Below are 27144 nucleotides of genomic sequence, written 5' to 3'. Positions count from 1 at the left end.
GCTGCCACAGATTTATTGCCCGAGCAGTCTATATCCATTGTGTCTGAGGGTCTGGCAAGATCTAGGTCCTCAGCGGACACCAAAATCTCCACCTCATCCTCAGACACAGAGCTTGTAGGTGCTGGGTGCTACCGCAGTGCCTTGGTTCTTGGGGGTCTTTTTCTTTTTAGGTTTCTCTCACTGCTCCTTATGTTTGCCCGGCTGGGAGGGCTTCACTGTTTCAGCCTCAGGGACCGTGAAGCCCTACAACCTGCTACCTGTGGTTGCTTCAGCCACTGGTGGGTGTCAGCTTTGCCACTGGTAGGAACCTGGGAAGGGAGTGACCCAAGGGATCCCTTCCTGGCGAGAGAAGCCAAAGAAGACTTACACTTCTCTGGCTTAGAAGTGGGGATGGGCGACCCCGATGGTCGGGGGAAGGGGGGGGGGGGGGGGGGGTTGTTCACAAAGTAGGTGGTGCAGGAGCAACAGGGAGGGAAATGCCCCCCCACCATCAAGGGGGTAGGTGTAGTCTTCCGGCTCTGCGAGGTGACCTGGGTTGGCGGAACTGATGGTGCCAGAACTGTTGTAGCAGCAGCGTAAGACAATGTCATATGCACAGGATGCAGGCGTTCAAATTTTCTCTTAGCCTCAGTGTAGGTCAGTCGGTCCAGGGTCTTTTACTCCACGATTTTCATTTCTTTCTGGAGAATCCTTCAGTCAAGTGAGCAAGGCAAATGGTGCTCTCCGCAGTTGACACAGATGGGAAGTGGGGCACAGGGAGTATTGGGATGTGATGGGTGTCCGCAGTCTCAGCATGTGATACTGGAAGTAGAGTGGGAAGACATATGGCCGAACTTCCAGCACTTAAAGCACAGCATCGGGAGGGATATAGTGCTTTACATCACACCTGTAGACTATCACCTTGATCATCTTAGGCAATGTATCACCCTCAAAGGCCAAGATGAAGGCACCGGTGGCAACCTGATTATCCTTTGGACCCCGGTAGACACACCGAACAAAATGTACACCTCGCTGCTCTGAACTGGCACGCAGCTCATCATCAGACTGCAAACGAAGGTCTTTTTGAAATATGAAACCCTGGGCCATACTTAAGCTCTTATGGGGCGTGAGGGTTACAGAAACATCCCCCAGCTTGTCACAAGCAAGTAACTCCCGTGACTGGGCAGAGGATGCTGTTTTGATCAAGACTGACCCAGATCTCATTTTGGCCAAGCCCTCCACCTCTCCAAACTTGTCCTCTAAATGCTCCACAAAAAACTGAGGTTTCATTTACAAGAAAGATTCCCCTTCAACTCTAGTACATACGAGGTACCCGGGTGAATAAGCTTCACTGCCATCCTTACCCTGGCGTTCCTCCCATGGTGTGGCCTGTTGGGTGGGGGTGATTTGGGGTTGCATTTCTTAGCATTGAAGTTAGATCTTGACCGCTTAGAGACTGACGGTGTTTCACCACAAGCGAATTGATGGACTACGCTTCATCGCGTGTTATCTGCCCTGATGCCACCCACTCCGTCCAGGGGGACTCCCCCTCTATATTTATAGCGTTTGTAGACTCAGAGAAAGCTTTTGACAATGCTGACTTGACTTTTACAAATACCAGACGACAGTTATACGAGTTGAGGGGCGTGAAAGGGAAGCAGTGATTGAAAAGGGAGTGAAACAGGGTTGTAGCCTATCCCCTATGTTATTCAATCTGCATACTGAGCAAGCAGTAAAGAAAACCAAAGAAAAGTTTGGAGTAGAAATTAAAGTTCAGGGAGAAGAAATAAAAATTTTTAGGTTTGCCAATGACACTGTCATTTTGTCAGAGACAGCAAGGAATGGGAAGAGCAGTTAAACAGAACGGACGGTGTCTTGGAAGGAGGATATAATATGAATATCAACAAAAGCAAAATGAGGAAAATGGAATGTAGCTGAATTAAATCAAGTGATGCTGAGGGAATTAGATTAGGAAATGATACACAAAGTAGTATATGAGTTTTGCTATTTGGGGAGCAAAATAACTGATGTCTGAAGTAGGGAGGATATAAAATGTAGACTGCCAAGAGTAAGTAAAGCGTTTCTGAAGAGAAATGTGTTAACACTGAGTATAGATATAAGTATCAGGAAGTCTTTTCTCAAAGAAAGAACTTGCCCCCCTTCTAACAGCCGTGTACAGAAAGTCTCTAGAGGACGGAAGGTTCCAAATGATTGGAAAAGAGCACAGGTAGTCCCAGTCTTCAAGAAGGGTCGTCGAGCAGATGCGCAAAACTATAGACCTATATCTCTGACGTCGATCTGTTGTAGAATTTTAGAACATGTTTTTTGCTCGCGTATCACGTCGTTTTTGGAAACCCAGAATCAACATGGATTCTGGAAACAGCGATCGTGTGAGACCCAACTCGCTTTATTTGTTCATGAGACCCAGAAAATATTAGATACAGGCTCCCAGGTTGATGCTATTTTCCTTGACTTCCGGAAGGCGTTCGATACAGTTCCGCACTGTCGCCTGATAAACAAAGTAAGAGCCTACAGAATATCAGACCAGCTGTGCGGCTGGATTGAAGAGTTTTTAGCAAACCGAACACAGCATGTTGTTATCAATTGAGAGACGTCTACAGAAATTAAGGTAACCTCTGGCGTGCCACAGGGGAGTGTTATGGGACCAGTGCTTTTCACAATATATATAAATGACCTAGTAGATAGTGTCGGAAGTTCCATGCGGCTTTTCACGGATGATTCCGTAGTATACAGAGAAGTTGCAGCATTAGAGAATTGTAGCGAAATGCAGGAAGGTCTGCAGCGGATAGGCACTTGGTGCAGGGAGTGGCAACTGACCCTTAACATAGATAAATTTAATGTATTGCGAATACATAGAAAGAAGGATCCTTTATTGTATGATTATATGATAGCGGAACAAACACTGGTAGCAGTTACTTCTGTAAAATATCTGGGAGTATGCGTGCGGAACGATTTGAAGTGGAATGATCACATAAAATTAATTGTTGGTAAGGCGGGTACCAGGTTGAGATTCATTGGGAGAGTCCTTAGAAAATGTAGTCCATCAACAAAGGAGGTGGCTTACAAAACACTCGTTCGACCTATACTTGAGAATTGCTCATCAGCGTGGGATCCGTACCAGATCGGGTTGACGGAGGAGATAGAGAAGATCCAAAGAAGAGCGGCGCGTTTCGTCACAAGGTTATTTGGTAACCGTGATAGCATTACGGAGAGGTTTAGCAAACGCAAGTGGCAGACTCTGCAAGAGAGGCGCTCTGCATCGCAGTGTAGATTGCTCGCCAGGTTTCGAGAGGGTGCTTTTCTGGATGAGGTATCGAATATATTGCTTCCCCCTACTAATACCTCCCAAGGAGATCACGAATGTAAAATTAGAGAGATTCGAGCGCGCATGGAGGCTTTCAGACAGTCGTCCTTCCTGCGAACCATACGCGACTGGAACAGAAAAGGGAGGTAATGACAGTGGCACGTAAGTGCCCTCCGCCACACACCGTTGGGTGGCTTGCAGAGTATAAATGTAGATGTAGAAAGTATTTGCATGGAGTGTAGCCATGTATGGAAGTGAAATATGGTTGACAAACAGTTTTAGATGAAAAGAGAACGGAAGCTTTCGAAATGTGGTGCTACAGAAGCATATTGAAGATCAGATGGGTTGATCAACTTAACTAATGAGGGGGTACTGAATAGAATTGGGGAGAAAAGAAATTTGTGGCACAACCTGAATAGGAGGGATCAGTTGATAGGACACAGTCCGAGACATCATTTAGTATTGGAGGAAAGGGCGGGGTGGCAGGTTGAGGGAGGGAAGGTGGGTTGGGGTGGCGGGTGAATTTTAGAGTGAGACCAAGAAATGTATATATTAAGCAGATTCAGGATGATTAGTGAACACACGGTTGTCATAATGAGACTGAATATTGTAATCCCCAAACCTCCAAAAATAAATGAAAACTATACCTATCCAACAAAGCAGATAAAAATTCTGCTTGACACCCTCCTAAGACAATCTCCACTCCTTCCAAATCAACAAAATAAGTAAAGACCAGATGTGGCTTGAATTCAAAGAAACAGTATCCACTGCAATTGCAAGATTTATACCAAATAAATTAACAAATGACAGAGCTGATCCCCCTTGGTACACAAAACGGGTCAGAACACTGTTGCAGAAATAACAAAAAAGTGTGCCAAATTTAAATGAATGCAAAATCTCCAAGATTTTACAGACGCTCAAAACTTAGAGCAGACTTCAATGTGAGATGCTTGTAATAGTTTCCAAAATGAAACTGTCTCTAACCCTGGTGGAAAATCCAAAGAGGTTCTGGTCATATGTAAAGTATGCTAGCGGCAAGACAATGCCTTCTCTGCACGATAGCAATGGAAATACTACTGACGACAGTGCTGCCGAAGCAGAGTTACTGAACACAGTCTTCCGCAATTCCTTCGCCAAAGAAGACAAAGTAAATATTCCAGAATTCGGTTCAAGAACAGCTGCCTACATGAGTAACTCAGAAGTAGATATCCTCTGAGTAGTGGGGCAACTTAAATCACTTAATAGGAACAGGTCTTCTGGTCCAAACTGTACACCAATTAGATTCCTTTCAGAGTATGCTGGTGCAACAGCTCTGTACTTAAACATATACAACTGCTTGCTTGATGGAACATCCGTACCATGAGACTGGAAAGTTGCACAGGTCACACCAATATTCAAGAAAGGTAGTAGTAGTAATCCACTTAATTAAAGGTCCATATCATTACCACTGATATGTGGCAGGATTTTGGAACATATAGTATGTTCAGACATTATGAATTACCTTGAATGGAATGGTCTATTGACATACAGTTAACACAGATTTAGAAACCATTCTTATGAAACACAGCTAGCTCTTTACTCTCACATCAAGTGTTGAGTGCTATTGACAAGGCATTTCAAACTGATTGCGTATTTCTAGATTTCCAAAAGACTTTACACGATACCAAACAAGCAGTATGTAGTGAAATTGCATGCTTATGGAATATCGTCTCAGTTATGTGACTGGATTCACTATTTCCTGCCAGAGAGGTCACAGTTCTTAATAACTGACGGAAAGTTATCAAGTAAAATGGAAGTGATTTCTAGCATTCCCGAAGGTGGTGTTATCAGTCCTCTCCTGTTCCTTATCTATGTAAATGATTTAGGGGACAATCTGAGCAGCCATTTTAGGTTGTTTACAGATGATGCTGTTGTTTATCATCTAGTAAAGTCATCAGAAGATCAAAACAAATTGCAAAACAATTTAGACAAAGCTACCTGTATGGGGTGAACATTGGCAACTCACACAAAAGAAGTGTTTGGTCATCCAAATAAATGCTATAAGGAATAAGCTTTGGTTACCTGACAAATCAGTTAAATCTAAAGGCTGTAAATTCAACTTGCTACCTAGGAATTACAATTATGAACAACTTAAACTGAAAAGAACACACAGAAAATGTTGTAGGGAAGGCAAACCAAGGATTATGTTTTATTGGCAGTACACTAAGAAAATGTAAGAGATCTACTAAAGATATTGTCTACACTACAATTGTCCATCCTCTCTTGGAGTACTGCTGCACTGTGCGGGATCCTTACCAGATAGGATTAACGGTGTACATCGGGAAAGTGCGAAGAAGGGGAGCACATTTTGTGTTATCGAGAAGCAGGGGAGAGAGTCACTGACATGATACAGGACATCATTACAGCAAACACATCTTTCATTGCAGCACAATTTTTCTCACGAAATTTCAAGCACCAACTTTCTCCTCTGAATGTGAAAATATTTTGCTGACACTGACCTACATAGCGAGGGAATAATCTCAATAAAATAAGGAAAATCATAGCTTGCATGGAACGATATAGCTGAGTTTTTTGTGCACCATACACTATAACCAGGGAAAGATTTGGGGACAGTGCTTGTGGTTCACAGATGGGAGGAGTAAATTGAGTCGAGCAAGGTTCAGTATTGGGTTTTAGATAGAACAATTGGTACGGTTAGTGGCAAACAAGTTTTTCCACTGTAGGGATGGAGAAGAAGTCTTTAAAAACGTCCAGTACAACTGAATTTGTGAGGGGAGTGAAAGGTAAGGCCCTTGGAAAGAACTGATACTTCTGTGGGACTCAGGCTTTTGGAAGGTATGTTCACGACTGTGTTGTGGGTCTCTTTAGGCTCCAGGTTCTGTAGAGTAGTGAGACCGACGTTTTGAAAGACTTTTGTAAGAGTGGAAGATATTGTTGAACCAAGATGGGAGTATGAGGTGAACAGGTGTGCATCCCACTCACTCAGCCTCTTGAAGGGCAAAGGCTTCAACATGGCAGATGGGAGGCATGAATTTAGTATTGGAAAGCACACAATTTTAAAGTTGGAGAGGAGATAGTTCAAGGATGTTTGGACATAATGTGTATAGTTTTGCTGGACTAAGTTGGTGAGAACTATTAAATGGGGGAATCTGAACAGATAGGGTGGAAGGGGGACATCTTGCTCCCAATCCCTTGCCTTATGGTTCATATCCCTCCAACACATCCTAATGCAAGACCTGTACCATACACATCCTCCTACAATCAGCTACTCCAATTGTTACAAGCCTCTCCTACCCCATGTATGGCAGGGGAACCTATGAAAGCAGCCATGTGATTACCAACAGCTGCAACAATTTTACACATTCTACATGGACGTGAAACTAATATGCTATCTGTTCGTATAAATGGCCACTGTCAAACAGCGGCCAAGAGTCAACTGGATCACCAGTTCCAGAGCGACTGCCCTACATGATGTACCTCGTAGCATGTGCCAGGCTGCTTCTCGCAAACATCAGCTTTTACGAACTGTGCAAGGGGGAACTCTCCTTGCGACATTTCCTCCATTCTCATAGCCCACCTGACTGCAACCTTCAGTATTCCCTGTCCTCCACCTGCCTATCCCCTTCACTGCTCCCACTCCAACACAACACAGCCTTCTATTCCACTAACACAGTCCGTTCCTCTTCTCTACTTCTCTCCTCCGACCCAATGCTGCACTTAGCAGCTCTATATCCTGTCCCCACTAGGTCCCTGCATGCTCCCCACCTGTACCTTGCTACACCTCCCCCTCCCTGCCCCCACACCTCTTCTACACCCACACTACCAGCCCCAGATAGGATTGCCACTCACCAATCAGACAGAGCAGCAGTCTGACCTTAGCACCCACATACAACAGTGGCCATCTGTGTGGACTCTGCTCAGGTAAACGTGTTCGAGTTTTCTACGTCTGAAGAAGGACTTAGCCTGAAAGCTAAATATTTCGAGCATCTTTTTTTCATTGCACCTGTTGGAGACTTTGGCTCCTCTTTGTGGTAGTAGCAATCTATTCTTTCCACTATCTATATTTGTGGTACTTTAAAATATTACATTGTTTATGCTTGCTGTAGTTCATAACAAGTAAGACAACACAGATTAGAGGTCATAGCACATTCATTAAACCTGAAAGAGTCGTTATCTCCTGAGTTGGTATTTTTAATTATACTCCCTTACCTCCTTTGTGGAGGTGATATTCTCAAAGGTATAAACCGTAAAAGCAAGCAATGCACAGGACAACTGGCATTAGAATCATCCTGCTGTCTTTATTTAAATTTATTCAATGAGGATGAGCACCCTCACCAGGTTGTATACGCGGACCAGGAAAAAAATTCCCAGACTGCTCAGTTAAAAATACATTTTTTCTGTGTTAAGTGACAGTATACTTAACCTCGTAACTGTAAGACTTATCAGTCCTCTGAATGGTTAAGGTTTTACACACCAGCATAGAACTTGCCAGCAGTTTAGAAAAGTAAACAGAAAAACACGTTTTGGAAAGAGCTTTGACATGCAACAACATATACACCGCATATTTTGGTATTACGAAGGTATCAATTCGAATTCCACCAAACACGGCACATTTGTTTCCGAAGCACTGAAATTGAGATTGCGATGTCTTTTTGTAAGCCAACCATAGCTCATGTCACATGACCCCGCCAGCTAATGACAGCAGATATTCAGGACACGTGATGCAGTCAGCCAATAGCAACATCACTTAAGTTTTGTGAACACACAAATAGGAAAACTTAATGGCTGAAATTAATATACACAGTGTACCTACAAAACAAGCCAAGCTTTCACATACGCTATTGGTCCCTCAAGATTAATAAGTTACAAGAGAAGCTAAGCTTTCACAAATAATATTGGTATTTTTTTGCGTGTGTTACATTAAGATACATCACACAAATTTGCCAGCAAAATTTAAAATACAGACATATGTGTGGTCTTCTGGGCTCGAAATTTTTGTAAGTGGCTCATCCTCAAAGTATTAAGTTTTAAACAAGAGTCAAATGCTCTGTGATTTAAGAAATTCATGGCACATTCTCACACACAACTTAATTCATCTTACACAAAAGGGAATTTACTTCGAAAGGAATGCTTTTCAAACCACCATTCGCAATATTTTCATGTGACCTCTTAGAAACAGGTTCGTTTCAGCAGTTGCCAGAGAGTGCCAGACAACAGGCATTACTGCCCATGTGTAGCTGCAATGACATATGAAGCCTGTATATTCATACATATAAAGCATTAAGTGATCTCAATATAATAGAGGGAAACATTCCACGCGGGAAAATTATATTTAAAAACAAAGATTATGTGACTTACCATACGAAAGCGCTGGCAGGTCGACAGAAACACAAACAAACACATACACACACACAAAATTCAAGCTTTCGCAACGAACTGTTGCCTCATCAGGAAAGAGGGAAGGAGAGGGAAAGACGAAAGGAAGTGGGTTTTAAGGGAGAGGGTAAGGAGTCATTCCAATCCCGGGAGCGGAAAGACTTACCTTAGGGGGAAAAAAGGACGGGTATACACTCGCGCGCGCGCACACACACACACACACACACACACACACACACACACACACACACACACACACACACACACACATCCATCCATACATATACAGACACAAGCAGACATATTTAAAGACCCCTCTCCCTTAAAACCCACTTCCTTTCGTCTTTCCCTCTCCTTCCCTCTTTCCTGATGAGGCAACAGTTTGTTGCGAAAGCTTGAATTTTGTGTGTATGTATGTGTTTGTTTGTGTTTCTATCGACCTGCCAGCGCTTTCGTATGGTAAGTCACATCATCTTTGTTTTTAAATGCATTAAGTGATCTCATATACATCATAAAATAAACAGGAAGAGGATACTCTAAGAGCATCGGAATTTCGTAAACCATACTAAAATCCATAATTTGGCTTAAAGTGCACATTTGCATGTCCAGATTCACAACGAAGTAGCCCCAAGTTGATACTAAGCTTCCCCCTGTGGTTTTCAAAATGTAAATTTTCTTGGAGTACCAGTACTACATTATCTCATGTTTGGTTCTTTATTGTGGAATAATGCAATACGTACTAGCAGATGAAAACATGCACCTGAAATTCTGCGTACAGTTGAAACTAGCCAATAGTGTGAAGTGTAACACTGTTTCAAATAAATTGACTGCCTCAGCAGAAAAGATTAATAAAAGCCAAATTTCTTTAACAATCCGACAAAAGTAACTTCCTTGTTCTGCAAGGCAATTAATGCTCGCCTGCTAAAAATTTGGAAACAAAATCAGAAAACTGAAACTAATAACATATTTTAGCCTTCCATAATTTTGTGAAGGTATGTTAATTCATTTAATAGCTCTTATTTCATTTGAAATAGCAGCTGTAAACGAAGAGGAAACAGGAAAATCACTAACTGTAAACACAGATGACATGGAGACTATTCTTCTCCCCACCACAACTCAAGACTGCTCAACACATGCATGAATCTGGAAGCTTGGGTGCGCTAGAAAGATTTTTCCAGTTAGCTTCTGGCTGCTTGTTGGTTCTGCCGAAACAATTAACAGCCACACTTCAAAAAAGTAGCCAGAAGTAGGAGCAAGTACTGCTCATAAGCAACTCAACTGCGCATGCACATGAGCCCACTGGCAACTGCTCAAATGTACCTAATGTAAACTGTTGTGACATGACGCTCACCAGAAACTGTCTTATGCAGTTGGTTGGTGGGTTTAAACGAGGGGGAAAGGGACCAAACTACAAGGTCATCGGTCTCTTGTTCCTAATAAAACAATGCCACAAGTGTGAGAATAAAACGGACGAGACATAACACAAAACAGAAAGAAAAACCACAAGAACGAAGGAAAGGCAACGAACACTAAAAGGAACAAAAGAGAACAAGAAAACAACAAACACTAGAAACAGAAGAGAGTAAAACAAGAAAGCAGACTAGTGGCTGGCTGACCATGAGAATAAAAAGGAAAAGCCAGCCCCTCTGGAACACATTAAACCTCCCACCCTAAAAGCACTAGGATGGAGGACACAGAGGGAGAAAGGACATGTGTTAAAACCTACACACAAGTATAAAACCCACTCTCATGGATAAAGCGTAAAACTAAAGCTGCTGCTGAGGCATCATCGCCCAACACCGAAGGTAGGGAGCTGGGAAAGTCTGAAGTCTGCTGAAGAGCAGTGGGCAGTCCAGCAAGAGGTGAACGACTGTCATTTAGGAGCCACAGCAACAAAGAAGTGGGTCCCCGCAATGGAGTAGGTAACCATGCATTAGCCATGTATGGCCAATGCGGAGCCGGCAGAGGACAACTGATTCCCTGCGAGAGGCCTGCATGGAAGACTTCCACACATTCACAGTCTCCTTAATGACATGCAGTTTGTTGTGAGTGCTGTTATGCCATTCTATCTCCCAAAGCCAGAAAACCTGGGGCATAAGACAGAACGCAGGACAGCTTCGGAGATGCCCATCTCCAGAAGTGGTTTCCGCGTTGCATGTTTGGCCAGCCTGTCGGCAAATTCGTTGCCTGGGATTCCAACGTGTCCTGGGATCCACACCAACACCACTAAACGATGCGACCGTTCCAGGGCATAGATGGACTCCTGGATGGATGCTACCAGAGGATAGTGAGGGTAGCACTGCTGGATAGCTTGTAGGCTGCTCAATGAGTCAGTACACAGGAGAAATAATGTGCCAGGGCATAAGCGGATGTGCTCAAGAACACGAGATATGGCCTACAGCTCTGCAGTGAAAGCACTGCAGCCATCTGGCAAGGAGTGCTGATCGGTATGTCCTCCATGAACATACACAAAGCCTACATGACCATCGGCCATCGAGCCATCTGTGTAAACCACGTCAGAGCCCCAGAACAAGTCAAGAATTGAGAGGAAGTGACAGCAGAGAGCAGCGGGGTTAAAGGAGTCCTTTGGGCCATGCAGAAGGTCCAGACAAAGCTGCAGCTGAGGCTTACACCATGGAGGCGTACATGAACGGACCGCAAGTAGAGGAGGTAAAGGGAACGACTCCATTTCAGAGAGAAGGGACCGCATGCAAACCACCATCGTTAGTCCCAATCTGGGCCGCCGATACAAGAGCTGGAATGCCGCGAGCGGGAAAAGGAGACTGTAATTCGGATGCTCAGTGGAACCACGAATGTGTGTTGCATAACTCTTGAGAAGTTGCGCACGTCTGATCTGCAGTGGAGGGACACCAGCCTCCACCAGTACACTGGTCACCGGACTCTTCCTAAAAGCTCCTGTCGCAAATCTAATCCCACAGTGGTGCACAAGGGCGAGTAAATGCAATGTTGAAGGCGCTGCCAAACAATAAACCACACTCCCATAGACAATTCAGGATTGGGCAAGGGCTCTGTAGAGCTGCAGCACCGCACAGCGAACTGCACCCCAATTGGTGTTGCTCAGGCAACGGAGGGCATTGAGGTGCTGCCAGCACTTCTGCTTAAGCTGACTAAGATGGGGAGCCAAGTCAATCGAGCATCAAAACCAGTCGTAAGAACTGATATGTCTCCACTCCAGTGAATGGATCATCAATACAGTAAAGTGTGGGTTCCGGATTAACAGTACGACGCCAACAGAAGTGCACGAGACAACTCTGCGGCTGAAAACTGAAAGCCGTGGGCTAGAGTCCATGACTGCGCCTTGAGGATGGCTTCCTGGATGCGCTGCTCAGCAACAACAGTACTGGAACAGCAGTACAAAATACAGAAGTCGTCTACATGCAGAGAAGGTGAGACAGATTGCCCGACAGCAGCTGCTAGACAGTTAATGTCCATTAAAAATAGAGATACACTCAATACAGAGCCCTGCAGGACTCCATTCGCCTGGACATGGATGGAACTATGGGAGTCACCAACTTGGACACGGAAAGTACGGAGCGACAGGAAGTTTTGAATAAAAATCGGGAGCAGGCCCCGGAGACCCCACTCATACAATGTGGCAAGGATATGATGTCGCCAGGTTGTGTCGTGTGCTTTACGTAAGCCAAAAAAGATGGTAACCAGGAGTTGGCATTGGGAAAAACCTGTTCGGATGGCGGACTCGAGGAGCATGAGATCATGTGGCAGAGTGACCCTGGTGGAAGCTGCCCTGACATGGAGCGAGTAGGCCATGTGACTCAAGGACCCAATCCAACCGCCGACACCATACATTCCAGCAGGTCACAAAGAACGTTGGTGATGCCGGTGGGCTGATAGCTATCCACATCAAGCAGGTTTTTACCGGGTTTGGGCACCGGAATGAAGGTGCTCTTCCGCCATTGCGATGGAAAGACACCATCAAACCAGATCCAGTTGAAGATGGCTGGGATATGTTGCTTGCAGTTAGATGAGAGATGTTTAATCATCTGGATGTGGATCCTATCAGGCCCAGGAGCTGTGTCGGGGCTATGTGCGAGAGCACTGAGGAGCTCCCACTCTGTAAATGGGGCGTTATAGGATTCACTGTGGTGTGCAGTGAATGCGATGGATTTCCCTTCCAGCCGCTGTTTGAAAGTGTGAAAGGCTGGGGGGGGGGGGGGGCTAAATCTCCGACACAGAGGTGCTCCAGGGAAGGGTGCTGCTTATGCCGTGTAGAGCTCGCCGATGCTCCTTAATTGATAATATTCTTCTCGGGTATGCAGCCGGATCATAACGTCTTCATGACACAATATTTCCTATTTCCGCGGTCCAACTGGCCGCCATCTTCAGGTGAGAGTGCTGGTGCACAATCTCGCTGGAACGGACTTCCCAGCGCAAGCGGCAGCCCCTATATAGGCCGCAGAAGACCCACAACGCGTGCGCGAGAAGGTGCTGTAGCTGCCCTCTAGCGCAGTAAACAGGCCGCGCCGCCAGTGGTGGAAAGAGGCGAAATCGAGGTATCGCTGTCAAAAATAAAAGAAAAAAATTTTTTTTATTCCAACGATTGAAACACGGACCGTTGTTTTTTAATGTCAGATAACACCGGGTCTCAAGTCTTACTTAAAAGATAACCCTTGTCTCTATTAATAAGATTGTCAGATAAACGAATCTCTATGCTATGGATTCTTTTAAAACACAGTCCCAAGAGCGAGATGCAGGGGGCAACCATTTGTGTCGCATCATATAGCATTCTGTGTCTCTCGGTGAGACAGTGCTCCGCCACTGCGGATTTCTCAGGTTGAAGCAGCCGTGTGTGCCGCTGATGATCAACACATCGGTCCTGAATGGTCCGGATTGTCTGACCAATATAAGCCTTCCCACAGTGGCAAGGGATCTTGTACACACTGGGCTTTGATGTCGTGTCGCTTTTTACCCGGGTTCCTCTGGAAGAATCCTTGCACTTAATTGGTGAGAAACTGGATGAGGAAACAACCAGGCTTTGTCACCACGTGCTGACGTCGACGTACTTTTTATTCAATGACAAATATATTGAACAGACTGACGGAGTGGCTATGGGGACCCCATTGTCCCCAATAGTCGCCAATCTTTTTATGGAAGATTTGGAGGACATGGCGCTAAAGACGGCGTCCTTAAAACCAACCTGTTTCTGGAGGTACGCTGACGACATGTTTATGGTGTGGCCTCATGGGAGGGAAGCTCTTGACCGCCTCCTAGATCATTTCAATTCCCTGCATCCTAGCATCATCAAGTTTACCATGGAGGTGGAAAGTGATGGAAAGCTTCCGTTTCTGGATGTTCTGGTGTACAGAAAGGATGATGGGACACTGGGACACAGTGTTTATCGAAAGCCTACGCACACGGACCGTTACCTGCATGCTTCTAGCTGTCATTCATCGTTCCAGCGTACGGGGGTCCTGCGGACATTGGCGAGAAGAGCTTATGCCATTTCAGATGGAGAAAGCTTGACACAAGAATTGGACCACCTTAAGGTTGTGTTCAAGCAGAATGGCTATACAGATAAACAGATCCGTCGTGCTTTCCAGTTTGGACCATCGCCTGAACCACCAGAAGATACCTGCAAATCGGTGGCTTTTCTGCCTTTTGCTGGGAGCATTTCCTCGAAGATAGGAAGAATTCTAAAAAGATATCACATCAAAAGTATTTTTCGTCCGCCAGCCAAGATTAGAGTGCTTCTTGGCTCTGTTAAGGATGACTTGGGTTTGAGGAAGCCTGGTGTGTACAACATCCCTTGCCACTGTGGGAAGGCTTATATTGGTCAGACAATCCGGACCATTCAGGACCGATGTAATGATCATCGGCGGCACACACGGCTGCTTCAACCTGAGAAATCTGCAGTGGTGGAGCACTGTCTCACCGAGGGACACAGAATGCTACATGATGCGACACAAATGGTTGCCCCTGCATCTCGCTATTGGAACTGTGTTTTAAAAGAATCCATAGAGATTCGTTTATCTGACAATCTTATTAATAGAGACAAGGGTTATCTTTTAAGTAAGGCTTGGGACCCGGTGTTATCTGACATTAAAAAACAACGGTCTGTGTTTCAATCGTCGGAATAAAAAATTTTTTTCTTTTATTTTTGACAGCGATATCTCGATTTCGCCTCTTTCCACCACTGGCGGCGCGGCATGTTTACTGCGCTAGAGGGCAGCTACGGCACCTTCTCGCGCACGCGTTGTGGGTCTTCTGCAGCCTATATAGGGGCTGCCGCTTGCGCTGGGAAGTCCGTTCCAGCGAGATTGTGCACCAGCACTCTCACCTGAAGATGGCGGCCAGTTGGACTGCGGAAATATTGTGTCATGAAGACGTTATGATCCAGCTGCATACCCGAGAAGAATATTATCAATTACTACGCCGGAAACTTCGTAGTCGCTCCTTAATTGCTTCAGCAACTTCTGGTGACCAAGGGAATGCCTTATACCTCAGGCACCCTAAAGAGCGAGGGATCACGTTTTCTGCTGCAGAAACAATTATTGTAGTCACTTGCTCAACCATGACACCGTTGTTACTGTGTGGGGGAGATTCAACGGTGACAGCAGCGGTGAAAGTTTCCCAGTCCGCCTTGTTTAAAGCCCAACTGGGCAGGCGTCTGTGGCCCTGATGCCGGGGCAATGACAGGAAGATGGGCAAATGGTCACTACCACACAGGTTGTCATGTGCTCTTCTATAGATAGATGGGAGAAGTCCTGGGCTGCAAATTGATAAATCAATGCCCGAGTAACTACCATGAGCCACACCGAAATGTGTGGCGGCCCCAGTATTTAAGAGGCAGAGGTTGAACTGAGACAGTAAAGTTTCGACATCTCTGCCTCAGCCAGTAAGCATGGTGCCACCCCACAAAGGGTTACGGGCATTAAAATCTTCCAAAAGTAGGAAAGGTTTAGGGAGTTGATCAATCAGTGCAGCTAATACATTCAGGGGTACTGCACCATCTGGAGGAAGATACACACTTTCTTTCGCTTGTGTCTGTTGTCCCGCGGGGACGCAGGTTCGGCATGGTTAATCGGACGTGGCAATGTTAGTTTAAGGGGTGGCTGGATGCCCTTCCTGCCACCACCCCGTAAGCCCCCCCGGGAAGGAATTAGTGTACCTCAACTGTCTGTGACTAGTGTAATCCATGGAAGGCTGGCCAGCACACCTGCCCTCATCGTTAATCTGCCGGGTGAATTCGATCCAGGGTTGGCCCACCTATATATATTCATGGAGTTATGTACCGTCTATGCAACTAATTGAAGATAGTTCGTTTTTTGCCACATGCATTTCGCTTCTTTTATTGGGGAAACATCACCAGTGGTCTGTAATACATGTTTCTTTTTATACATACAATAAATGTATTATGTGGTAGATATAATGTGCTGCTATATTACATTTTGTCGAGTTTCCCCTCTTGTATTTAGATCAGAATCAACTTTGGTAGCACAAATTTCCTCTCGTTTATGTTTTATTGCTGCCGTGTTATTCTGCTGTAGTGGGATACATTAATATTCTTTGTTAGAGTATCAGTTCTTACCAGTCAAAATTACAAAAAATTAATTGAAAACAATGATGAATACCCGGAATTCCAAAAAAAAACACTGGGTTTTTCCTAGTTTTCTCTTACATGGAAAAAATTCCCTGGTTCTTCCCGGGGCACATACACCCTGCTCACACAACTTAGCATACTGCTGAGCAACATCCACAATAAGAAGTCTCACACTGCCACTAAAATTTTTATCAAGAGTATTTAGACACTACTGATTGATTACTTGTACAAAACAACTGAAGGCTCTTAATGTAGGTGGAAATAAGTTAAGCTCCATTAATTAATTTCAAACTTTCTTCCTCACCCAATACCAATTTTTGCAATAATTTTTATGAATAACACCTGACAATTTCTTTTACTGACTAGGAAAGAATACTGAAAACTGGTAACACCATACTCGCCTGAATACTGGCACCACTTTCTTGTTCTAATTCTCGTATTTTTGAGCCACCTTTGCCAATGACTTTCCCAACATCACTACAGTTTACACTCATGATCACTTCCTCATTTGTGGGAGAGGTATCTGCATTAGACTCCCTCTGTCTCCAGTTTCCGCTGGGTCCTCCTCTCCTTGGCCCGGACCACTGGTTGCCTCGACCTCTTCCACCTTGCCGATCACCATAGCCTCTGCCTCCTCTCTGTCCCAATTCTCTCAAGTCCTCTCCCCCACGGCCCCCATTGTTTCGACCTCGAGAGAAGGTTTGTGAGTACACAGGTAAGTAATTCGTATTTTGAGATTCACCACCAGAATCCCAGCCATCATCACTCATTTTTACCTGTCAATCAAAATAAATAAATCAGCAAATGTACATTGCTGTAATAAACTAAGTATCTTACAATCCACAAAAAAGGAATACAAGAAAAAAAAGGTGTACACCTTTTTATGTGTGGATCAACATACATGAATTTCTCAAAAGAAATATCTTTTCTTACAAAGCTCTACTGTAATGAACAAAGATTCTGTATGTCACATTTAGTAAACCTATATGTCAACCTCTCATTTTCAAGTTACGAAACAAATGAGATAACTTACCAAACACTTATGTAATTTAACAATACAACGTACTTGTTCCTTTCTTTAGGTTTTGATTCTTTGATCAGTTAAAACTCTTCAGATCCATTTCAACTGCCAGTACTCATAACTAAGTACAAGTTATTTTCAGGAAGTTAGTTCCGATGATATCTGGTGAAGGTACGTAGCATAGTGACCTCAGCTTAGCTGTGCCCGCTCTCTCCAAGTCTGACCGTGCTACAGAAAGGTTACTGAACAGTTTCTTACAACATAATTTTAATTAAAATGGCCATTATTGTCAGATAGGCCATCACCTTAGAATTGTGCGTTGTGATACATTCCGCTTGTGTGAAAAATATGAAAGCTGTTGACATGCACAGTGAACTTTGCACAGTACACGGACATAAAATTTTGGGTGACAGTGTTGTAAGAAAATGGTGCCATTAGTCTCAGGAAGGTCAGACAAACATCCATGTTTAAGGTAGAAGTGGACGATTATGTTGTGACAAACATGCAAGGGATAATGATAGAATCAGAGAATATCATCAGTCCACAAGCACATAATCCTCAGTCGATTTCCCTCCTGTCACATAATGCTGGAAGAACTTATGACTGAAAAGCTTAGCTATTTTAAATTTTGAACACAATGGGTACCGAAGCTTCTGACTGATGTCTGTAAAATGAAGAGGTCAGGAGACACGTTAACATTTTTCACGCAGTACGATGCTCAAGATAAAGTCCTCAATCACATTGTGACATGGGCCAGGAGCTGCAGTTCTTCCAGATGCAACTGATATTTCCAATTCCAGTTACACTGTCATAGGGAAGTCCCTGTGGGAGCCACTAATTGGTGATGGTTGTTGTTCTCCCCCAGTGCTGGTGATTTACTTGAGAGGTCACGTGGGATGTTAGACAGTTCCCAGCTCCTCCATGCAGATATCAATATCCTCGACAGTAAAATCACCATCGGAAAGTGTGCCAACCACTGTGCCACCTTTCACATTATAAATAGACCAAATCGGCTGTATAACAATGCATTTTTTTAAAATTATGGTAGACCCAACACTAAACTACTTTTTGAAATCTCTATTTCCTACATGTGGTCTAATATATTCAAATATTAAAATTTTTTGAAAACGTTAACAAAAGACGAACATGCTATGCAAACTCCCATTATTCCCCTTTGGGTCCCAATATTTTGATGCTTACAATACTTTCACACGTATCATTATTACGCCGTAGTCGCCTGGTTGACAGTGTACCCGATCAAAGATGACGGGCTGTACCGCATTCTTTGGTTCTTCCCAGTAACAACCCCATTTTTTTTCCTATCACAACACCAACTGGAAACTTCAACATTAACCACTCGCTCTAAACTACCACAATCTTGGATGCCAAAATGATCAAAACTGGAATGTAATCAAACAAGAAACTTATAGTGCGCCGCGTAATAACAATATGTTTCACACATTAGACTGAACACCGAACAGTTTGAAACACATGCGCTCACAATACCACATTTTCAACAAAACTGTCTGAACAAATAGCTACCGCAATCAAACCAGTATCTTAATTTGGTAGCTATTACTTAGTTCTGACCGAGCAAGTTGTCAGAGACTTAGTAACACTCCATACACATCCCGTCTTTCCACTCACGATTAAATACGACAACATTTTATAGCACTAAACGCGAAATTACGTTGTAATTAGGCTCATTCCCCTCAATTTTAGTTTTCGGCTCTAATCAGAAACACTGAGCGTTTCATTACGTTCATCAGTAGGTTACAAGTTACTGCAGCCTATTAACATCGCCCAGTTAAACCTATTCTTTAAGTATAGTATTTAATACATTTGCGGCGATATTTAATACAATTCTTACGGGATTTCAAAGGAATCGCAAATTGATAAACAAAAGCATCCATGTGGTAATTGCACTTTTAATATGCACCTCAGGCTCGAGCATCAAATTTTGAAAACTGCGAAATGCCTTTATGCTTACACGTCGCTCTAGTTTACCCAGAAAATTTCTTAATCCCTGCTGAAACTTTGTATGGAACGCCGATGTCAACAAGACTCTATTTGACGTCAAATTACAACCAAAAACCGATTAATAATTATGACATTGATAAAATAAAGAAAAACATGATGATCACACTTCCAATAGAACTTACCAATAAGAACCCTACACTTGATTCTCCAAAAACAGGTATCTACTATCTTCAATATATTTCGTACACTTCCATTCCAACAAGAGATATTCAACAATCGATTGGCGATTATTGTATTCCGCATGTAGAACTATCGATTTCGTTCGGCTCACTTTTCCAGAGAAAAATTCGAGTTCAGTTTTCGTAAAATACGTATTCTCCGACTTATATCCGACAGTACAGAAAATTATTACACGTTTTATATAGGTATTAAATTCCTACATTTTTCTAATCTTGTCGACGATGGCTTACCATTATCAAAAAACATAATGGATGTAAGAAAGTGTGACCACAAGCATTGTCAGCTTCCAAGCTTGTAGAGAGTCCAATAGTCTGTAATCAATCAAATAAGAAGCTTGTATCAGAACAGTATTTATAATCATTGTGCAATCCACTAACAAGTTTTGTTCAAAACGCGATTTAATTTACAGTACATGAAAGCACTATACCTTTTGTTTCATGTTCTACATTCATACTATGGTGTAGCTGAATGAAATTGATACACTTCGAACTGCCGGTGTCACATGACCAGTAAATTTTTTATACACACAAAAAATCTTTATTTTGTGCCTTTAAGTAAAAGGCACCAGATCAAAATCAAGTCAAAGTAGTTGCATACTCATTGAATGAGCATAGGGGAGGATATACAGAAATCCTGCACCGCCGTTCTAGGCAAGGTCCTCAGATTTAACATGAAATGTCAAGTGTTTGTTTTTGTTTTTTGAGCACTTTAATATAAACGAGTAAGCTTTTTTAATTGATCAGTTCGTGAATTACAACAACTTCATACCAGAGAACATAATACTTACAGAGTAATTACAAAAGAAAGGAGGAAGGAAGAAATGTTGATATCAGTTTACATTTCTGAACATGTCACTTAAATTGACATTGACACACAGTATAAAGTCTAAAGGTACAGCTACTCCTTCACTTATTTCCCAGGGCACAGTTTCATACACATGTTTCATGTCTGGCATAGCTAAGTGGATTTGTGAAAGCATTTGCTAATATTTCTTCAGAAGGCAGATGACCAACATTAATATCTCCTAATTCAACATGCCTTCTTATGAAATGATACTTCATATCTATATGGTTTGATCTCGATTTTGTCATCAGATTCTTGGCTAACTGAATGGCTCCTTCATTATCAGAGTATACTGTAAATGACTTTATGGCACAGCTTGGATCTACCTCAAACATTAGTCGTCTTAACCACAGTAAATCTTGAACAGTTGATGCCAAGGCCATGCATTCAGCTTCAAAAGTAGCACATGCAAGAGTATTTTGTTTTCTACTAGACCACGAAGCTAAAGAGTTTTGCATTTTTATGCATGAACCAGTGACAAATTGCCAGTCATTGATTTTATTTCCCCAATCTGCATCGCTGAAGGCCATTATTTCTCTGTTACCATCTCTAGAAAATTCTAGCTTGTAGTCCATGATTCCCCTTAAATATCTAAACAATCTTTTTACTGACAACCAATAAATAATTTTAAAACAATGATTATATTTGCTAAGGATATTTGTAGCAAAACGTGCATCATGTCTTGGAGACTTGGGTTAGATACGTAAGACTTCCTATTTTTTCTTGATATTGTACCTTGATATTACCTGATTCAAGTGTTTCAAAGTCCAAATCAAGTTCAAGCGGTGTTGACACCGACTTGGCTTCACTCATTCCAAATTTCTCCAGAACTTTTTTGCATACAATTTCTGGGAGATCCAAATTTTTCCTTTATCATGATCCCATGTACAAGGGTCACTCCAAAAGAAATGCACACTATTTTTGTAAAAATACAGTTTTCATCTAGCATGTGTAAAAGTTTACAGTGTGTAGATACATTCTTCCCGCTTGTTTCCAAACTTAGTTCAACCTGTTCCCTTGAGTGGCGCCGTCACAGCATGTCTTCAAGATGGTTGCTAAACTTGACGTTCGTCAGAAGCAACGTGCTGTCATAGAATTCCTGTGCTGTGAAAACGAGTCAGTGGGAAACATCCACAAGAGGTTGAAAAAGGTGTATGGAGATGCTGCTGTCGATCGCAGTACAGTTAGTACAGTCGATCGCAGTTAGTCGGTGGACAAGCAGGTTACATGATGAAAGCGGGTACGGCAATATTGAGGATTGTCCTCGCAGCGGCAGGCCTCGTGCTGCACACACTCCAGACAATGTGCAGAGAGTTAACGAATTGGTGACTGCTGACAGACGCATCACAGTGAACGAATTGTCGCGCTACGTTGGGATAGAGGAAGAAAGTGTTTGCAGAATACTGAAAGTGTTGGAGTTAAAAAAGGTTTCTTGCCCGACAATGTACGGCCACATGGCAGTCAAAAAACAATGGAAGCGATCGCAAACCTCGGATGGACAACACTGAAACTTCCGCTTACAGTTCTGACCTGACTCCATGTGACTATCATCTCTTTGGGAAACTGAAAGGTTCTCTCAAAGCAGGATGTTTTGCAATGCACAGCCACATGTCAGTCAAAAAAACATGGAAGAGATCACAAAACTCGGATAGACAACACCGAAACACCCGCCTTACAGTCCTGACCTGGCTCCATGCGACTATCATCTCTTTGGGAAACTGAAAGGCTCTCTTCGTGGAACAAGGTTTGAAGATGATGACTCCCTTGTGCACACTGCCAAACAGTGGCTCCAACAGGTTGGTCCAGAATTTTACCGTGCGGGTATACAGGCGCTGGTGCCAAGACGGCGTAAGGCAGTTGAGAGGGATGGAAATTATGTGGAGAAATGAAAATATTGTTCCTAAAGGGTGTATCTACACATCTCAAAAATTCTCTTCAAAGAACTTTTGAACTTATCCAAAACACTTCTGTCATTTTAGAATAATAGCGTATCATCGACATATAAAGCTATCATGACTAGTTTGGCGCCATTCCTGTGAAAATAGATATATGGATCAGTGTTTGATCTGTTAAATTTCAGTTTTCTTTATCCCTCATCAATTTTTTTGATTTCAATTCCTACTGCAGTGGGACAGAGTTGTTGCGCTTCGTTGCGATTTATTATTGATGTCCACCTACCTCAGCATAGCGTCCATCCACCACCCGTTGCTCTGCATTCGTAGGTACTTTGTAGACGACGAGAAAAGCAGCGTTGAAGAAAACCGCCGTCCATACTTACGATTACAAAGTCCGCGTAACTCAAGTAACAAGATAAATCTGTATATCTCTATTAATAATGGGCAAAGTGGGTGCTTCTCCCTTCATTGAAAATATTAATTTGTAGATACTAATGTTTTATTGCGGTTCTTTTCATTTATTGTGTCACCAAACCAACATTTACGTTGGTAGTACATCTACTACTTGTTCGTGCAGCTTATATAATACCTAAGACAGACAGAAATGTACTAAGTCCAACCCAAAATATTACGAGATTCACACAGCCAGCCCACTGTTACAAAACGAGTTCACAATCGGTCCTTTTCAGTGGATTCTTCGAAAAAAAATGCTCGCCAAAATGTTCTGTATATGCATACGGAACACGCCACAAAGAATATTGACAAAGGCCAGTAGTTTCACACGCGGTTTATTCTGCAACCAACATTCCAAAACCTCTCAAAACATCACCGTGACGTCTGTAATTGCATCTTCTAGCACTGCGATATAAACCGAGCGCGATTTAACCGTTATTTCTTCATCTTACAGATAATTTTTTCGGACACATTTAGCATGACCTTCTCGTCCGACAGCGAGTCCACGACTGACTGAATGCTGTAGCTCACAGGGCATATAACTCATTCAATTACACAGGAAAGACTTCTCTCTCATTGATTGATCAAAATGATCATTCAATCAGATTAACCTTTCATGATCAATTTCGAGTGCAAACCGCGTTACTCCAGTCTGCATTCGCAGATGCATCTACGTCATTTCATATAGCAAGAATTCACAAAATATTCCGCAAAATCAAACGAAACGAAAATTAAAACAAAACTATGCTTGAAATATACTTTGGAACTGAGTATCCTCTTACTTTCTTTCTAGTTGACTTATTACAAAAGCAAGCTCTCCTAGACATACGTCATCCACCAGGTAGGGGGATTCGCCATTTTCAGGACATCCTGGTTACATAACACTTGCTGTTACAGATGGTGTAATACATTATAAAATTGAAATTTGACTTATGTCCCCATATTCGCACTCACGTTCACTCTCATCTACTCCCACCCTAACACAAAATATAAATATCAACTTTTAAACTATTATTTCAATTACGAAAGCAAAATTATTACAAGTTTAGAAACAAAATTCCTTAAAAATAACTTGTGCGCACTGAGCATGCTGCTATTGCTTTCAAATAACAAAGAAACTTAAATTGTTGGGTTGTTTTTGGGGGAGGAGACCAGACAGCGAGGTCATTGGTCTCATCGGATTAGGGAAGGAAGAGGAAGGAAGTTGGCTGTGCCCTTACAAAGGAACCATCCCGGAATTTGCCTGGAGCGATTTAGGGAAATCACGGAAAACCTAAATCATGATGGCCGGACGCGGGATTGAACCGTCGTCCTCCCGATGCGAGTCCAGTGTGCTAGCCACTGCGCCACCTCGCTCAGTAACTTAAATTGTCATGATTCCTATCTGAATTTACTTTACTAAGTGTCAGTTAAGTACTTTTTAATAGGTTTTTTTATATTTCCAAAATTATTAAAGTTATCCACTTGAAAATTTTACACACTGTTCCTCTAAATCACAAAAGTTCCTGTAACAAATTTGAAAACAAACAGATCGTATTTATCATAGTTATTTAGTTTCTTAGGTGAGATGAATAAGTGATCTTAGTACGCTCGACACAGAGCATTTCTCACGGTCTGCACAACGCGACAAATGGCATTATGACGCCAACAGCCTACCACACAACGGCCAGGTCTGGAGGCTTCATTGCCAGCCTCCAATACAGATTGACCTAACGGAATAAAACTTACTACAAACTCTGCAGCCGTGTAAATAGCTGCGATGTTACACTACCAGCCTGTTTGAATCCATAAACAGCGTTCTTCAGCCTCCACAGTTTTACAGGAATTGCAAAATTTTCTGGTGGAATGACATAAATTTCTTCTTATCTCTATAGAGACAAGCAGTGGTGATGTCAACAAGGTCGACCTTCAAGTTCTCTGGAGCTGCCATAAACAAGAGATATCTAATGGATGCATGCTTGACCACTGGTGTGAAGGTTTCCTGATAATCAACACCTTGAACTTTAATGCATCCTTTTACCACAAGGAGAGCCTTAAATGTTTCCAGTGTACTGCTAGTCCCAGGCTGTACTTTTAATACCCACTTAGTCTTGAGTGGTTATTGTCTCCTTGGGTAGCTCTACTTCTTCATCATGTTCATCTTCAACTTCTCTTCAGGTATTAGGCAGGAATTGCCTGTTACAGTACCCATCTCTGTCGTGGTCTTCCTCTGTCTCTTCTCCCCTGGGACTTATAATATCTTGCCTTTAAGGGGAGTCTTTCACTCTCCATTCTTTGTAGGTGTTCGTTCCATTTTCTTCTGTAATCCCGAATTTTATCATTGAGGCTAAAGATTTGCAGTTCTTCTCTAATATCTTAACTTCTTAGTCTGTCTTCTCTTGTGCAAGCTTTAACACCTCTAAGGAATTTCATTTCTTGTGCCTGAATTAGGCTTTCTTGCTTTTTGGTAATCACCCAGGTCTCACTTTCATAGAGCAGTGTGGGAACTGCAACAGTTTTGTAAAATTTGATTTGAGTGCCTTTCCTGGTTTTGTTTTTTAGGTTTCTGTTAATTGTTCCTCATACCTGGCTGAATTTACTAAGCTGAATTTCAATATCTCTGCTGTAGCCATATGTCATTTCACATCTGAGGCAACTGAAACGGTTTACTTGCTCTAAAATCTTCTGATCTATCACTATTTTGGTTCTGATTGGTTCTTTCGCCATGAAGACCATTATCTTAGTTTTTTCTTTTGAAACTTCCATGTTAAATTTTGCACTTATTTGTTTTAGTTAGTAGATTCCTTTCTGAAGGTTATCTTCCTTGTCTGCTAGGATCACTGCATCATCAGCATATAGTAAATTATTTAAAAGAATGGTCCTGTCTAGGTAGATGTACTTCGAAAATTCAGATTTCCATGTATGTATTATTTCATTAATGTGGGTATTGAACAAAGTTGGAGAGATGCAGCAGCCTTCTCGTACGCCTTTGTTAGTTGGTATCTCATTAGTTGTTTTACCATTGAGATCTAGAGTGATATTTGAGTCTTGGTATAAACTTTTTATTACGTTTAATAAATGCTTTGGATATCCACGATTCATCATTACTTCCCAACGTTTCTGTCTGTTGACACTGTCAAAAGCTTTTTTAAAGTAAAAAAAAGCAATGTATGTTTCTTTATTATACTCTTTTCGTTTTTCTATTATTTGCTGTAGAATAAAAACTGCATCCATTGTGGTGCACCCTTTCCTAAAAACCATTTGTTCCTTACGCAGTACTGCTTCTGCTATGTTTTAAGTCTTGTATTTATAACCTTATCATACACCTTTTATGCCGAGTCCAGTAAACTTATTCCTCTGTAATTACTGAATAGGCTTTTATCTCCTTTTTTAAAAACTGATATCACTCTAGCTGTTTTCCAGTCTTTGAGAATACTATTCTTCTTCCAACATTCGTTGAAGAGGTGTAGCAGTCGTTGGTGTACCATCATTCCTCTATATTTTAATAATTCAGCATTAATGCCGTCTTTTCCTGTTGATTTTCTGTTCTCAAGTGATGTTAGTCATCATCATCATCATCATCATCATCATTTAAGACTGATTATGCCTTTCAGCGTTCAGTCTGGAGCATAGCCCCCCTTATACAGTTCCTCCATGATCCCCTATTAAGTGCTAACATTGGTGCCTCTTCTGATGTTAAACCTATTACTTCAAAATCATTCTTAACCGAATCCAGGTACCTTCTCCTTGGTCTGTCCCGACTCCTCCTACCCTCTACTGCTGCATCCATGAGTCTCTTGGGTAACCTTGCTTCTCCCATGCGTGTAACATGACCCCACCATCTAAGCCTGTTCGCCCTGACTGCTGCGTCTATAGAGTTCATTCCCAGTTTTTCTTTGATTTCCTCATTGTGGACACCCTCCTGCCATTGTTCCCATCTACTAGTACCTGCAATCATCCTAGCTACTTTCATATCCGTAACCTCAACCTTGTTGATAAGGTAACCTGAATCCACCCAGCTTTCGTTCCCGTACAACAAAGTTGGCCGAAAGATTGAACGGTGCACAGATAACTTAGTCTTGGTACTGACTTCCTTCTCGTAGAAGAGAGTAGATCGTAGCTGAGCGCTCATTGCATTAGCTTTGCTACACCTCGCTTCCAGTTCTTTCACTATGTTGCCATCCTGTGAGAATATGCATCCTAAGTACTTGAAACCGTCCACCTGTTCTAACTTTGTTCCTCCTATTTGGCACTCAATCCGTTTATATTTCTTTCCCACTGACATTACTTTCGATTTGGAGATGCTAATCTTCATACCATAGTCCTTACATATCTGATCTAGCTCTGAAATATTACTTTGAAAACTTTCAATTGAATCTGCCATCACAACTAAGTCATCCGCATACGCAAGACTGCTTATTTTGTGTTCACATATCTTAATCTCACCCACCCAGTCTATTGTTTTCAACATACG

At 42.5% G+C, this 27144-nt stretch overlaps 1 protein-coding gene across 1 annotated transcript in view; it reads right to left on the bottom strand.

The window, feature by feature from the left end:
• LOC124619403 (probable ATP-dependent RNA helicase DDX43) overlaps positions 1-19534 on the bottom strand; it is an 86127-nt gene extending 66593 nt beyond the window's left edge. Inside the window, exons 1-2 of the mRNA XM_047145759.1 lie at positions 19443-19534; positions 16661-17035 (exon numbers count right to left, since the gene is read on the bottom strand). Coding sequence (XP_047001715.1) covers positions 16661-17029 — 369 coding nt within the window. The 5' untranslated portion in view covers positions 17030-17035; positions 19443-19534. The remainder of the gene's footprint in view (positions 1-16660; positions 17036-19442) is intronic.
• Positions 19535-27144: the final 7610 nt, after the last annotated feature.

The sequence above is a fragment of the Schistocerca americana genome, chromosome 6 (genome assembly GCF_021461395.2).
Source record: "Schistocerca americana isolate TAMUIC-IGC-003095 chromosome 6, iqSchAmer2.1, whole genome shotgun sequence".
In the NCBI taxonomy this organism is placed as follows: Eukaryota; Metazoa; Arthropoda; class Insecta; order Orthoptera; family Acrididae; genus Schistocerca; species Schistocerca americana.
Note: the sequence above shows the minus strand (reverse complement) of the source record. Positions and strands in the feature narration are given on the sequence as shown.